Source organism: Solanum pennellii, chromosome 3 (assembly GCF_001406875.1).
Source record: "Solanum pennellii chromosome 3, SPENNV200".
Taxonomy (NCBI): domain Eukaryota; kingdom Viridiplantae; phylum Streptophyta; class Magnoliopsida; order Solanales; family Solanaceae; genus Solanum; species Solanum pennellii.
The window spans coordinates 9,956,514-9,971,584 of record NC_028639.1 but is presented as its reverse complement, the minus strand read 5'-3'; the positions used below and the strand labels follow the sequence as shown (position 1 = coordinate 9,971,584).

At 34.2% G+C, this 15,071-nt stretch overlaps 1 protein-coding gene across 1 annotated transcript; it reads left to right on the top strand.

Annotated features, from left to right (window-relative positions):
* The first annotated feature begins 2,367 nt into the window (after positions 1-2,367).
* Positions 2,368-2,724, top strand: LOC107013185 (uncharacterized mitochondrial protein AtMg00300-like). Its single transcript, XM_015213161.1, has one exon. It carries the CDS (start codon positions 2,368-2,370, stop codon positions 2,722-2,724), a length of 357 nt encoding a protein of 118 aa, XP_015068647.1.
* Positions 2,725-15,071: the final 12,347 nt, after the last annotated feature.

The following is a 15,071-nucleotide window of genomic DNA, read 5'->3' as shown; positions in this document are numbered from 1 at the left end:
TACCTCCTTGGTCCGGCAAGTAGCGTTAAGGCGAGTTCTAATGTTGGCCATCTGTTAAAAAGACTTCTAAACGAAAGAATTATCAATACATGCAAGACATTATTCACCCATGGTTCCCACAACCCTAGTTATGGAGTTTAGTTACCCATTGTCATAATCACACTATTCATAAATTTAATATAAGAATTCATGCATTTACTTTAATGAGAAAGAATAAAATCCAGAAATTCACTTGATTAATCAACAAAAGCACCAACAATCAATTCCAGAAAAAGTGTAACAATTGCTGAAATTAATCCTTCAATACTTGAATAAGAGAACTAAATATTATCCAAAAGTCTAACTATCAAAAAGTCTAACCCCAAAAACGAGGTTTTTCGAACTATTTATAATAAAAACAAAAACCTAATAAAAGAAGAATTCTAATTACTGAAAATCTGTCAAAATGCGTCTCAGTCGATGGACCTCGTGACGGACCGTCGTGGTCACGACAGGCCGTCATGGCCTCCGTCGTCCCATACTTCACAAATTCTTTAGCTGGTTTCTTCATTACCCTCAACGAATAGGTATGACGGACCGTTCCAAGCACGACGGTCCGTCGAGGGTCTCCGTTCCATAATACTTTAACTTCTTAGAATTTGGGTACTGGGACTACTCTCTGATCATTACGACGAACCAGCAGGACGGACCGTCGTGGCTATGACGGTCCGTCATGGACTTCCGTAAGCCTACACTAGGTCAGACTTCTCCATCTTCCTTCAGCAGCTTCTCTCCTCACTACGATGTCACCTACGGACCGTCAAAAGCTCCGTAGGTGGTCTCTTCTGCATTTCTCGCTCAAAAACTTCCGCGTTCATCTTTGGACAGATTTCCTGCAAATAAGGAGAAACTTATATAAAAATCAATACAAAAAGGCTTTTGGACACACACTAAACTTAAGGAAAAAGCATTAAAAATACCGTGAAACCACGGTACATCATTGTCTCATTTACTATTTATTAGCTACCTTTAGATACAGTAGTTGTGATTCCATCACTCTCTATATATTCGGCTTCCGCAACAATTGGTATCAGAGCCGAGATATTATCTGAGTATGCTTTGTGGTTGCAGCATAGTCAAAACTTCCACATCAGAAAAAGATTTACTTTGGTCACTGCATTGTTAGATAATAAATAATATTTTTAGTAAAATGGGGGATAAGAAAAATGATGAGTCCACATCAAGTGTCAATAATACGTCATCATTGGCATCTTCGCTTATGACAAAAAATGTGTCAAATGCGAAATTTGCAGTTGAAATTTTCGACGGGTTAGGAAATTTCGGAATGTGGCAAGGTAAGGTCCTTGATGTTCTTTTTCAACAAGGGCTAGATATTTCCATTGAAGAAAAGAAACCAGACGGTGTAGGAGAAGAAGATTGGAATATTATAAACCGTGTTGCTTGCGGTACCATTCGATCTTACCTTACAAGAGAACAAAAGTATCCACACAAGAAAGAAAAATCTGCAAATAAATTATGGAATTCATTGGAGGAAAAATTCTTGAATAAAAACAGTCAAAATAAACTTTACATGAAAAGAAGACTGTGACGCTTCACTTATATTCCTGGTAGCACAATGAATGATCATATCACTAGATTTAATAAGTTGGCGACAGATTTGCGAAATATGGATGTGACTTTTACGGATGGAGATATGGCCTTAATGTTGTTAAGTTCACTTCCCTATGAGTTCGAGCATCTTTAAACGACTCTACTACATGGGAATGATGAAGTATCTATCAAAGAAGTTTGTTCTGCCTTATATAGTTATAAGCAAAGAAAGAGAGAAAAAAAGGCGGAGAAGCAGAAGCATTGATTGCGAGAGGTCGTTCTCAGAATAATATGAGAACGAAGAAAAGAAGATCCAAGTCAAGATCCAGACTCAGCAAAGATAAATGTGTCTTTTGCCGAGAAAAAGGGCACTCGAAAAAAGACTGCCCAAAGTTGAATAGCAAAGCCAAACCAAATAATGGGAAGGCTGTCATGGATTCAAATGTGGCTGATTGTGATGACTTCGATTATTCACTAGTTACGACAGATTCATCCAAATCATCTAATGTATGGTTGATGGACTCAGGTTCTAGCTATCATATATGTCCCGATTGGGACTGGTTTGTTGATTTACAAGAAGGAGAATGTGAAGTTATTCTCACTGCAAATAATAATCCTCTTACTGCATATGGTGTTGGTTCAATCCGATTAAGGAACCATGATTGATCAAGTAGAACATTAACAGATGTTCGATATGTACCAGATTTGAAGAAAAATTTCATTTTTGTTGGATCCCTAGAGTCAAAGGGGTTCAAAGTCATTGCAGATAATGGCGTGATGAAAATATGCTATGGTGCATTGGTGGTAATGAAGGAAATTCGAAGAAATAATAACATGTACCACTATCAAGGTAGTACAATTATTGGGACAGTGACAACAACATCCAATGACGAGAAGGAGGCAGAAATGACCAAGCTATCGCGTATGCGCTTGGGACATGCTGGAGGAAAATCCTTGAAAACTTTATCAGATCAAGGATTGCTAAAAGGAGTAAAAACTTGCAACTTGGAGTTTTGTGAGCATTGTATAAAGGGAAAGAAAACAAGGGTTATATTTGGAACAACTATCCATAATACTAAAGATATTTTGGATTATGTTCATTCAGATATTTGGGGTGCTTCCAAAACACCTTAACTAGGTGGGAAACACTATTTTGTAACCTTTGTTGATGACTTTTCCCGAAGATTGTGGGTGTATATGATGAAAACAAAAGATGAAGTATTGGGAATTTTTCTCAAATGGAAGGCGATGATAGAAACTCAAAGTGTCTTCGCACAGACAATGGTGGAGGATACAAAAAATGATCTTTTTCAGAAAATTTGTGAGGAAAATGGCATCGTCAGGCATTTCACTGTCAGAAATACACCACAACAGAATGGAGTGGCAAAACGCATGAACCAAACTTTGCTGGAGAAGGTTTGGTGCATATTGTCCAATGTTGTCTTGGGATAAAAAATTTTGGGCTGAAGCAATAACATATGTCTGCCACCTCATTAATCATCTAACAGCTGCTGCTATTGGTGGGAAGACACCATTTAAAAAATGGTATGGAAAACCTGCTGAAGATTATGGTTATTTATATGTATTTGTCTCAATTGCATATTATCATGTAAGAGATTCGAAATTGGACCCAAGAGCAAAGAATGTTTTATTTATGGAAAATACTTTTGGAGTCAAAGGATACCGTTTATGGTGTTTAGGGACAAGAAAAGTTATTTTTAGCAGGGATGTTACCTTTGATGAATGTTCCTTGACAAACAAGGTAACACTTGAAGAAGCCAAAACAAATAGATGGTCCTTCAACGCAGGTGGAGTTTGAGGGAAAGATAATTTTACCAACACATGGATCAAACGAGGAAACAACAGAAGATTTTCCCCTTAAAGGAGAGTCAGTCGAAGAGGAGGTTCCATCTCAAGAACCTCAACCACAACTTGAATCAATAGGAACCAGCAAGCCAAAAAGGACAATAAGAAAATGTGCTCGACTCACAGATATGGTGGTTTGTGTTAAGTAAATTGCAGCCGACGACATTCCTACCACTTATAAAGACGCAGTCCAACGTTCACAAGAAGATAAGTGGAGGATTGCCATGGATGAAGAAATGCAGTCCCTTCATCAGAATCATTCATTGAGATTGGCCAATCTCCCGGAGGGCAAGAAAGCAATTGGGTGCAAAAGGGTATTTGCAAAGAAAGAATGATTTCCTAACCAAGAAGATGTTCGCTACAAAGCAAGATTGGTGGCCAAAGAATATGCTCAAAAGGAGGGAATTGATTATAATGAGGTATTCTATCTAGTTGTGAAACACTCCTCCATTAGAATTTCGTTCGCTTTGGTAGCACAGTTGAATTTNGGATATGCTCAAAAGGAGGGAATTGATTATAATGAGGTGTTTTCTCCAGTTGTGAAACACTCCTGCATTAGAGGTTTGTTGACTTTGGTAGCGCAGTTAAATTTGGAACTAGTTCAGTTGGATGTAAAAACTGCATTTTTACATGGAGACTTGGAAGAGGAAATCTATATGACTCAGCCAGAAGGATTCAAAGTTGATGGAAAATAAAATTTGGTGTGCAAACTTGAAAAATCATTGTACGGATTGAAACAATCTTCTAGACAATGGTACAAACAATTTGACAAGTTTATGTTGCAGCAAAGGTACATAAGAAGCAAATACGATCATTGTGTGTATTTGCACAAGCTTGAAGATAATTTTTTTATATGTCTCCTCCTATATGTTTATGATATGTTTATAGCTTCTAAAAGTCAAGAGAAAATTGAGAAGCTAAAAATTCAACTAAGAAAGGAGTATGAGATGAAGGATTTAGGTGAGGCAAAGAAGATTCTTGGCATGGAGATAAAAAGAGATCGACATTCAAAGAAACACTATTTATCTCAGAAAGAATATTTGAAGAGAGTACTAAATCGATTCGGTATGAAAGAAAAAACGAATTCGGTTAGCACTCCTCTTGCTCGTCATTTTAAGCTTAGTAATGTTATGTCACCTAAGAATGAAGCTAAATGAGAATATATGTCAAGAGTACCATACGTGAATGCTATTGGTAGCTTGATGTATGTGATGGTTTGCACAAGGCCAGATATTTCACACGTTGTTGGAGTTGTAAGCAGGTACATACACAATCCTAGAAAGGACCATTGGCAGGCTTTAAAATGGATTCTACGATATATTCATAATACCGTCGATGTTGGTTTGGTTTTCGAGCAGAAAGATAGTCAATATCTTATTGGATATTGTGACTCAGATTATTCAGGTGATTTGGACAAACGAAGATCAACTACTAGTTATGCTTTCACTATTGCAAATGCACCAGTTAGTTGGAAGTCTACTTTGCAGTCAACAGTTGCTTTGTCTACCACTGAGGCAGAGTACATGGCAATTACAGAGGCTGCGAAGGAAGCAATTTGGCTTCAAGGATTACTTAGAGAGCTTGGTATTGGACAAAAAGAAATCACAATATTTTGTGACAGTCAGAGTGCTACTCAAGTAGCAAAGAACCAAGTTTATCATGCAAGAACGAAGCACATTGATGTCCGATATCATTTCATACGAGACATCATAGAAGATGGTGGAGTCATAATGCAGAAAATTCATACTATAGATAATCCTCCTGATATTTTGACAAAAGTGGTGACTGTGGTCAAATTTCAACATCGTTTGAACTTGATAAACATTGTTAAACATTGAAGATTGAGGTTGAAGACACAATCAAAATTGTTTTTGAGAGAAAGTTGGAAATGAAGAATTTTGCCAAGGTGGAGATTTGATAAATTTGACAAGATTCAAAAATGGATTAATGAGAAGATATGGTAGTTAGGATGATAATTCTTCATTGGTAGAAAAGTCAAGATAGCACCTTTTTGTAGGTGAAATTTAGGTGAACAATAAATTGATTTCACAAGGTAAATCTTGACATTTTGACATATTATGATGTCATGGATGACATCAATAGGAAGAATCCACTCCTATAAATAGGTAGCTCCTAATTCATTTGTAACACACCTCTCACTTGCCTTCTTATCTCCTAAGGCATTTGTTCTTCTTTCTCTCTTGTAGAATTTCACTTGTACTCTTTTTGGAGTGAGATAAACATTGGTTGGTTGTGTCAGAGGAGTAGGCAAAAGAAAACAAAAGTTTGTCGAACCTCGTTAATTCTTGGTGTTCTTTTTATTGTTGTCTCATTTACTATTTATTAGCTACCTTTAGATATAGTAGTTGTGATTCCATCACTCTCTATATATTCGACTTCCGCAACAATTATTTCATAACTTGATCATCTTGCTAATCTTTATTTTCCTCCTTTTCTTTGTATGAACTATCTTGTTTGAGTCCACCTGGAATCCCAATCCCTTTACATTCGATTCTCTCTGAGTCAATCTCTTTCAAGTCGCAAAAAAGGAGCTAATATTGTTGGATTAAAACCCAAATCAATAGCAGCAGCATAGCAACAAGGATTCAGCACTAGTCCCAAAGGATTGGAAGGTGGAATTTCGACCTAAGTCCAAGAAATTTAAGGGCTCAAATCTAAAAAATGCAGATGCAACAAAGAAGAGAAGGAGGCAACACACCTGAATTTGGACTAGAAGTCCAAATTTTTCTTTCTATTACTTGTCTATCTTGCTTGTTATTATGACACTTAACCCTTCTTATTAACTTAGATGAATCCTTTGGAGGTTTTTTAATGACATCGCTATTTTGTTACTTATTTTGCTTCAAGTATTCAAATTTTCAAACCTCTTTTGAGTTGGGCAATCTAAGCTTCAAGACTAACTTGAGAATTACCCATATTCTTTCATAGTTGGTATTTAGCTTTCAAATCCATGTTTAAGTGATTGTATTGATTATTTGACTCAAAAGCTTGACCCGGATAAATTGTTAAGTTAGAATTTTACTTTTGATACTTTAATATTTGGATTGTTTCATTATTTGGGATAGTACAAATGTACAAGTATCAAAAGATTTTTCATTTTCAAAATTAATAATAATAAATAAATAAGATTTTTAAGTAATCTAAGTTTTATTCTTTTAAAAATTAGTCAACTTTAAAATTCGTCGGTAAACCGCGTGTTAGCGAATTCTCTAAGGTGCCTAAACCCTTACTTAGAGAATTATTTGAACACGTACTCGACTCGGGTTTATTTAAATGTTTTCTTTTAAAATTCCTTTTCAAATGGTTTTCTTAATTTTTCCTAAAAGATTCAGTGGTGACTCCCTAAATTATAAATTTTTCCAAAAACTTAACAAAAATTGCCAAAGTTGCGAAATCGGCTTCGAAACGGTTTAGTCTTCAAATCGGGTCGTAACATGCAGTATCTCACACTGATTTGGCAAGGTGTAACTCATGCAGTGAATCTCACAAGTCAGTTCATGCAGAGTCCAAACATTGAGCACTTTCACGCTGTAAAGAGGATTCTTAGATATGTCAGAGGGATAGTTCAATTTGGACTTAGGCTAATTGCAAAGTCACTTCTAAGGTTGTATGGATAACTGTGGCGTATATTGGGGAGGTTGTTCTACAACAAGAAGATCAACTACAGGTTATACAATATACTTAGGAACTAACTGCATTTCATGTGCATCAAGTTAACAACATACAGTCGCCAGGTCAAGTTCTAAAGCTGAATATAGAGCACTAGCCTCCACTGCAACTGAGATTACATGGATCACCTATATTCTCAAAGATTGTCACACTTACTACAGCTCCAATATTGTTCTGTGATAATCTTAGTGCACTTTACATGATTGTGAATCCAGTATTACATGCTAGGACTAAACATGTGGAGATGAACTATCATTTTGTTCGAGAAAAGGTGGCAAGGGGAAATCTCATAACACATTTTGTTCAATCACAAGATCAGCTAGCTTACATACACACCAAGGCACTTACAAAGCAACAATTTGCAGCCTTTTGAAGCAAGCTGGGAGTGGTTGATCCACCTCTCACTAGCTTGAGGTGAAGTGTTAGAGACTAGCACAAAGGAGCAGAGTTGTGTTAGCATTAGGAGAGTGTATATATGTATTGAATTAGGACTATAAGTCTTGTTGTGTACTACTAGTAGGAGTCAACTTACAAAAGTATAATTCAAGTACAACTCTCCTAAATTGTAACCTGTCAATAGCCTATATAAGGAGGTATTGTGCAGTAGCTTTATACAGAAAAATACAACAATAATAATCAACGTTCCTATATATGTATTGCATTAGGACTATAAGTCTTGTTGTGTACTACTAGTAGGAGTCAACTTACAAAAGCAGAATTCAAGTAGAACTCTCCTAAATTGTAACTTGCCAATAGCCTATATAGAAGGTATTGTGCAGTCGTAGCTTTATACGGAAAAATACAACAATAATAGTCAACATTCTTTTTCCTTTCTATACTGTATTTTCTACACCCCGAACTCCCTTTTTTATATATTCATTAGATTTCTGTTTTAATCTTTTGAAAAAATAAATAGTTTTCTTAATTTTCCTTTAAAAATAAGTGGTGACTCTTAAAATCATTCTAATTTTTTTTTAAAAATAAAACATCACTTATTTATAATTATTTACGTTCTTATGCTTAGATACATGTATTTTTGCTATCAAATGCATAAAGAGAGAGAGAGGCGAGATTAGTATGTATCTCAGACACATATGAATCACACTAGATACATATCTTTGTATGTATCTCAAACACATGTGAATCACACTAGATAAACATAGATACATATATTTGTATGTATCTTGAGTGATTCACATATATTTGGGATACCATATACACGAGAGAGTTGCGAGTCAGCTTGCTGTAGTTGCTAAGATAAACTGGAGCGAAAGGAGCTTTGAAAACTATAATCGACGGTAAAGGTCATTGTGGAGTCTCCGTTGGTCAAAGAAAGCCGCGAATTTCAANTGCATCAAGTTAACAACATACAGTCGCCAGGTCAAGTTCTAAAGCTGAATATAGAGCACTAGCCTCCACTGCAACTGAGATTACATGGATCACCTATATTCTCAAAGATTGTCACACTTACTACAGCTCCAATATTGTTCTGTGATAATCTTAGTGCACTTTACATGATTGTGAATCCAGTATTACATGCTAGGACTAAACATGTGGAGATGAACTATCATTTTGTTCGAGAAAAGGTGGCAAGGGGAAATCTCATAACACATTTTGTTCAATCACAAGATCAGCTAGCTTACATACACACCAAGGCACTTACAAAGCAACAATTTGCAGCCTTTTGAAGCAAGCTGGGAGTGGTTGATCCACCTCTCACTAGCTTGAGGTGAAGTGTTAGAGACTAGCACAAAGGAGCAGAGTTGTGTTAGCATTAGGAGAGTGTATATATGTATTGAATTAGGACTATAAGTCTTGTTGTGTACTACTAGTAGGAGTCAACTTACAAAAGTATAATTCAAGTACAACTCTCCTAAATTGTAACCTGTCAATAGCCTATATAAGGAGGTATTGTGCAGTAGCTTTATACAGAAAAATACAACAATAATAATCAACGTTCCTATATATGTATTGCATTAGGACTATAAGTCTTGTTGTGTACTACTAGTAGGAGTCAACTTACAAAAGCAGAATTCAAGTAGAACTCTCCTAAATTGTAACTTGCCAATAGCCTATATAGAAGGTATTGTGCAGTCGTAGCTTTATACGGAAAAATACAACAATAATAGTCAACATTCTTTTTCCTTTCTATACTGTATTTTCTACACCCCGAACTCCCTTTTTTATATATTCATTAGATTTCTGTTTTAATCTTTTGAAAAAATAAATAGTTTTCTTAATTTTCCTTTAAAAATAAGTGGTGACTCTTAAAATCATTCTAATTTTTTTTTAAAAATAAAACATCACTTATTTATAATTATTTACGTTCTTATGCTTAGATACATGTATTTTTGCTATCAAATGCATAAAGAGAGAGAGAGGCGAGATTAGTATGTATCTCAGACACATATGAATCACACTAGATACATATCTTTGTATGTATCTCAAACACATGTGAATCACACTAGATAAACATAGATACATATATTTGTATGTATCTTGAGTGATTCACATATATTTGGGATACCATATACACGAGAGAGTTGCGAGTCAGCTTGCTGTAGTTGCTAAGATAAACTGGAGCGAAAGGAGCTTTGAAAACTATAATCGACGGTAAAGGTCATTGTGGAGTCTCCGTTGGTCAAAGAAAGCCGCGAATTTCAATCAAAATTGATATCATCCTTGAATAATATGCCACTATCTTAAAAGTATATATATATATATATATATATATATATATATATATTATATATATAGGTTTGTCTTTTGCATATCTGTTAATTCATTTGTTCTATAAGTTTTTTTGGATGGGTTTTCAATTATTCCATATGCATGCAAATAATTTTATCCTGATTTATTGATACATTCTTCAAATTGCAATAGAGAAATTACAAGAAAGGGATAAACATGTATGGTACTTTGAAAATGTATCGAAAAGCAAATCACATTGTTCTTAAAGTTGATGGATTTGGGGTAAGTTGGTAAAGGTTATTTCCTTCGAAACACATTTAGTACTCTATCATTACTCACACATGTACTACTTTATTCTTTACTACAAAGAGTGTACCATATTTTATCAGGTAAGCGGTCAACAATGATAATTGATCTCTATGGTAATTTTTTGGAGGATTAGAAATAATTTCCGACCGTCACCAATTCAGAATGAGAGCTAAGATAACATGAATTTCGTAGCACCGTATTTGTCCATTTTCACTCATTTTGTAAGTCTTTTATGCTCAATTTCATCATTTTTTATTTTTATTTTTTTTGTTTTCTTACGGTGCAAGAAAAGCATATGATGAGGTTTGAAGAGGAAGCGCCGAAAGATGAGACAGAGATTGAAGTAGAAGCACATTCCGCAGTTCTCAACGGTATATGTATGCTTATCGTATTCTTTAACCTTATGTTGTTTAATTTTTGGTTTGAAAATTTCATCAACATTTGAGTTTTGATTTTGTTCCAATTGCACCGAATTCAAATTTTGGTATCCAATTTTGGCTATATATGAATGGTATGTCTCTTATTATTTGTATCTTTTGTCATCCCTTTTATATATAATATTCGCTTTGAATTGTCTGCATTTATATATTTGTGAAAATATGTGAGCTAAGTGTCTTTTGGAAACTTGCTCATGAGTTATTTAATTATAGTATTATTTATGTAATTCATTTTAGTGTTTATATCATGCCAATCTTTTGCCGCTTTAGACTAGATTGTTTGTCCAATTAAAAGTTAAAGTGATCATTTTTGATATGCACACATTGCTTAGGTTGTTTGATCCAAAAAAAAAACAAACTTGGTGCATCAACATGCTTTATGCTTAAATGGAGCAATATGGGTAGTGAGTAGTGAGCATCTACGTAGTTAACCTTGAACTTGCTTGTGAGAAAATTGGGGTGTAATAGTAGTAGTTGACTTACAAATTCAAGAAATATTTTGCAACTGGACCTTTGTTTGCTTTTTATCAGGATGGATTGAGATCTACGCTTTCAGTATTAGTGTAGTAGGCGTACTACTTTTCGGCAATGAATGGACATATAGTTACGTGTAGCGAATGTAATATTGTCTTGTATAAGATGAAATGACATTGTTGTTCTAGATCAACATGTAGTTGTGTGTTATGAGATGGACTAGAGCTAGATGGGTGAAAGTTTGATCCTTTTTCTTGTGGAAACATGGATATTATACCCTTTGCCTTTGGTATGGTAATGGAGCTTCAAAAGTTCACTTAGCCCTTCAGTTTTAAAACACAAGAGCTATTTATATGGCCTCATGTGATCATTTTATCTATAGAGTAATAAAAAGTTATACTCTATGGATTTTGCATTTGAAGTGGTTGTTGCATTGGATTATGTATGTGAATTCCCAAGCAGACAAATCAAGTTTGTCCTATTTTTTTTTTAGTTAATTCTTTGTTTCTATTTTTATTGGCTTAGTTAATGTCTCAAAGTTACCCCTAGCACTTTGCTGTAGTTGCTAAAGAGCGCAACATATGTGATGTATGAGTTAAGTGTGCGTCATGACTTTAGACCCTATTGTCGATAAGAACTTAGTATTTAAGTGAAGGGTTGATAGAGGAGCACACTCATTATTGATCGGCAGAAAATATTTGCAATATTTCTATTCTTATGTTTTCCCAATCTCTGTCTCTCTCTTATTCTCCAGGATTCAGGTTCAGGAGTGTGTCGAGCAGGATAATTTGAGACAATTTGGTGGTGAAATTTCACATTTGATGACTTTGGAGATAATTTTTGTTCGGTATCATACAATTTTTTGGATTTTTTTGTTTTTTCCCTTGAGGTACTGTTTTGATTTACTTTTTATGTGTTTTTTGTTTTGAAATATTTATGCGGGTTGGAGAAAGTATCTTGAAGGTGAGTGATTTCTTGCAAGAGACTATTGGAGTGGAATCGGGACTCAAAATCAAAATCAGAATAACAAATTGTGTTTACTAATTGAATTACAGAGAAAAACTTCCGTCAGAAAAAAAAATTATGTCCGAGGTAACTGGATATAATTAGTTGTTCGTCACTGCCATATAAATAAATCTCTTTTGTTTTTATTTTCTGAACTTTGGTATCAATTTGACCTTTATTTTTCTATGTTTATTCCGTGTCTTTGTTGCATTTATATTTTCTTAGTTTGCCCGTGGATTAATATGGTTGAAAGATTAAACTGTTTTAAGTTCTTATTATAGTACATGTAAAGGTAAGTTTGTGATGATTCTTAGAAATCGATAAAATGAGATAATTGATGTAAATGTTGAACTTGGTTTATGATGGCAGGTTTTTATCTTTCCATTGTGAAAAATGATGAATAACTAATGATACAGATCTTTGAGTACTGTTCTCCTTTAAGATTAGAGTGATATTTAAGAACATACAAAAATGAAATATGGAAAACAGGGGAAGTTTCATTCAGTTATAATTCTAAGATCCTTCATTATTTTTTTTTGATTTCAAACTCTTGTTTTTCACTCATTTAATGTGATTTGTCTTTCTATAACATATGCTTTCACCAAGAAAAAATACGGGACTAAGTCTAGTTGATTAATTAAGATTACTAAACGTTTCCATAATATCTTAATCAGTGCGACTCGAAAACATATTGGTACTGGTGCAAAATCCCGGCCTAAGGCTAACAACTAGAAACAGTGAATGGTGGCTAGCCATATATAATGAACGAATGATTATCTTAGTTCCCGTTTAACTTTGTGTTATGATCATACCAAGATAGAATCTCTTCATATATTGTCTACATTAGTGATCTTAAACGTTGAAATTGAGACTCGAGACTATTCATTTGTTAAATTTTTTTCCTGAAATAAAGGAAATATTTGTACAATAGGTGAAATCACTCAAACTTAATTCAGTTTGTTTAGTTGAATGTGGTTCACTTGCTTTTTAAATTAGGTACCCTGAACACTCTCCATATATTGTTTGTTTGAGATAGAAAAGGTTGAGTTTGGGACTACAACTCCTCCTCAGTTGGAACAAAGAATTCAGGTGTACTTGTGATGTCTCCTTCGATACAAACATTTGTTTCTTTTATATATGTTCTCTAAAAGTATTTAAATATGATTACTTCTAATAGATAACGTGTTTAGGTATTTTGCACATATTATAAATTAAAGTATCTATTTGAGCACATTGATGGCTAAATAATAGAGATGATTTATTAATTATGGGTGACGGCAATTAGAGATGATGATATTTAAGGATTGTTTGGTTAAAGGTATTAGAGAATGTATTAGCTTTGGTACTATTCAATACTTTGTATGGTAATGTTTGTTTGATATCACATTGTCTAGATCCTAAATAAAGAATCATTCCCTTTACAAAGGTACTTCAGCTTCTATATTCGAAGAGTCGATCAATAATGAAACCACCTTTTGAAATAAATTTTGAGTATGAAAGTGAAAGTTAACAATATTTGCACATTCCATTGGGTTTTTAAATATTGCTTCTGATAATTTTGTACATTTCTTTCTTATTCGCAAATTTAATGAACAGAACTACAAGGGAGTGAAAGTTGTAAATGCTAAAACCATACACAAGATCCACTGTAGCAAAGACAGAACGGAAATTGTGACCCTATGGGTGTGTTTGGTATGAAGGAAAATATTTTTCTTGAAAACAAGTATATTTTTTATTTATTTCTCATGTTTGGTTTGTGAGTAGAAAATATTTTTCGGAAATGATGTTTAGTTTTTGATTTATGAATGAAAAATATTTTTATTTTTACTAGAGTAGAAAATAATTTTTGAAATTGAAAATTTTTTAAAAAAAGAAAATTACATTTTTTTTTTGAGGGGGGAAGGGGGGTTGAGGGTAAGACAAAATAAATTGAGTTTTTCAATAAAAAAAATTGTAATTTAAACTTGGAAGTGTTGTAAAGAAAGATAAGAATATAAGAAGAAAAAGACAAGAAATATAAGATAGAGGAGAGAATTTTCTTGTTCAAGTATGTCATACAATGGTGAATGATATCTCTATTTATAGTGTTGAGATATCATAGTCAAAGGTCACCTTGGAATTATACATAGTTATCATCAAGGTTCATATCACCTTGAAATCTTATCACATTGGAAACACTTATACATGAATTCAATTAATTGTTGGATAACTCTAATGGATCATCCACATATACAATGGATTTACAACACTCCCCCTTGGATATCCATAGATTATGTGCCTCGTTAAAACCTTACTAGGAAAAACCCAGTGGGAAAAAGCCTTGTGAAGGAAAAAGAGTACACATATCTCATAATACGCTTTGAATGTTGCCTCGTTAAAACCTTACTAGGAAAAACCCAGTGGGAAAAAGCCTTGTGAAGGAAAAAGAGTACACATATCTCATAATACGCTTTGAATGTTGCCTCGTTAAAAACATTACCAGGAAAATCCAACTTAGGACAAAACCATAGTTAAGGAAAAGAGTACAATGCGTATTTCGCTCCCCCTGATGAAAACTTTACTTGATATCTCGGAGACAGCGCATTCCAGTCTTGTATCTCAACTTCTCAAACGTTGATGTTGGCAATGCCTTAGTGAATAAATCAACAAGATTATCACTTGAACGAATTTGTTGAACTTCTATCTCACCATTTTGTTGAAGATCATGTGTGAAAAAGAACTCTGGTGAGATATGCTTTGTCCGGTCTCTTTTGATGTATCCTCCTTTCAATTGAGCTATACATGCAGCATTATCTTCTTACATTGTGGTTGGTATATTCTTTTTCAAAGAAAATTCACACATTTCCTGAATATGATGGGTCATTAATCTCAGCCAGACGCACTCTCGACTTGCTTCATGGATGGCTATTATTACTGCATGATTTGAAGAAGTGGCTACCAACGTTTGCTTCATTGATCGCCAAGATATTGGCGTGTCTCCACATGTAAACAAATAGCCTGTTTGTGATC

What these genes read in the sequence shown, in the direction of transcription:
- LOC107013185 (XM_015213161.1), top strand. Translation starts at nt 2,368, where the DNA reads ATGAAAATATGCTATGGTGCATTGGTGGTAATGAAGGAAATTCGAAGA.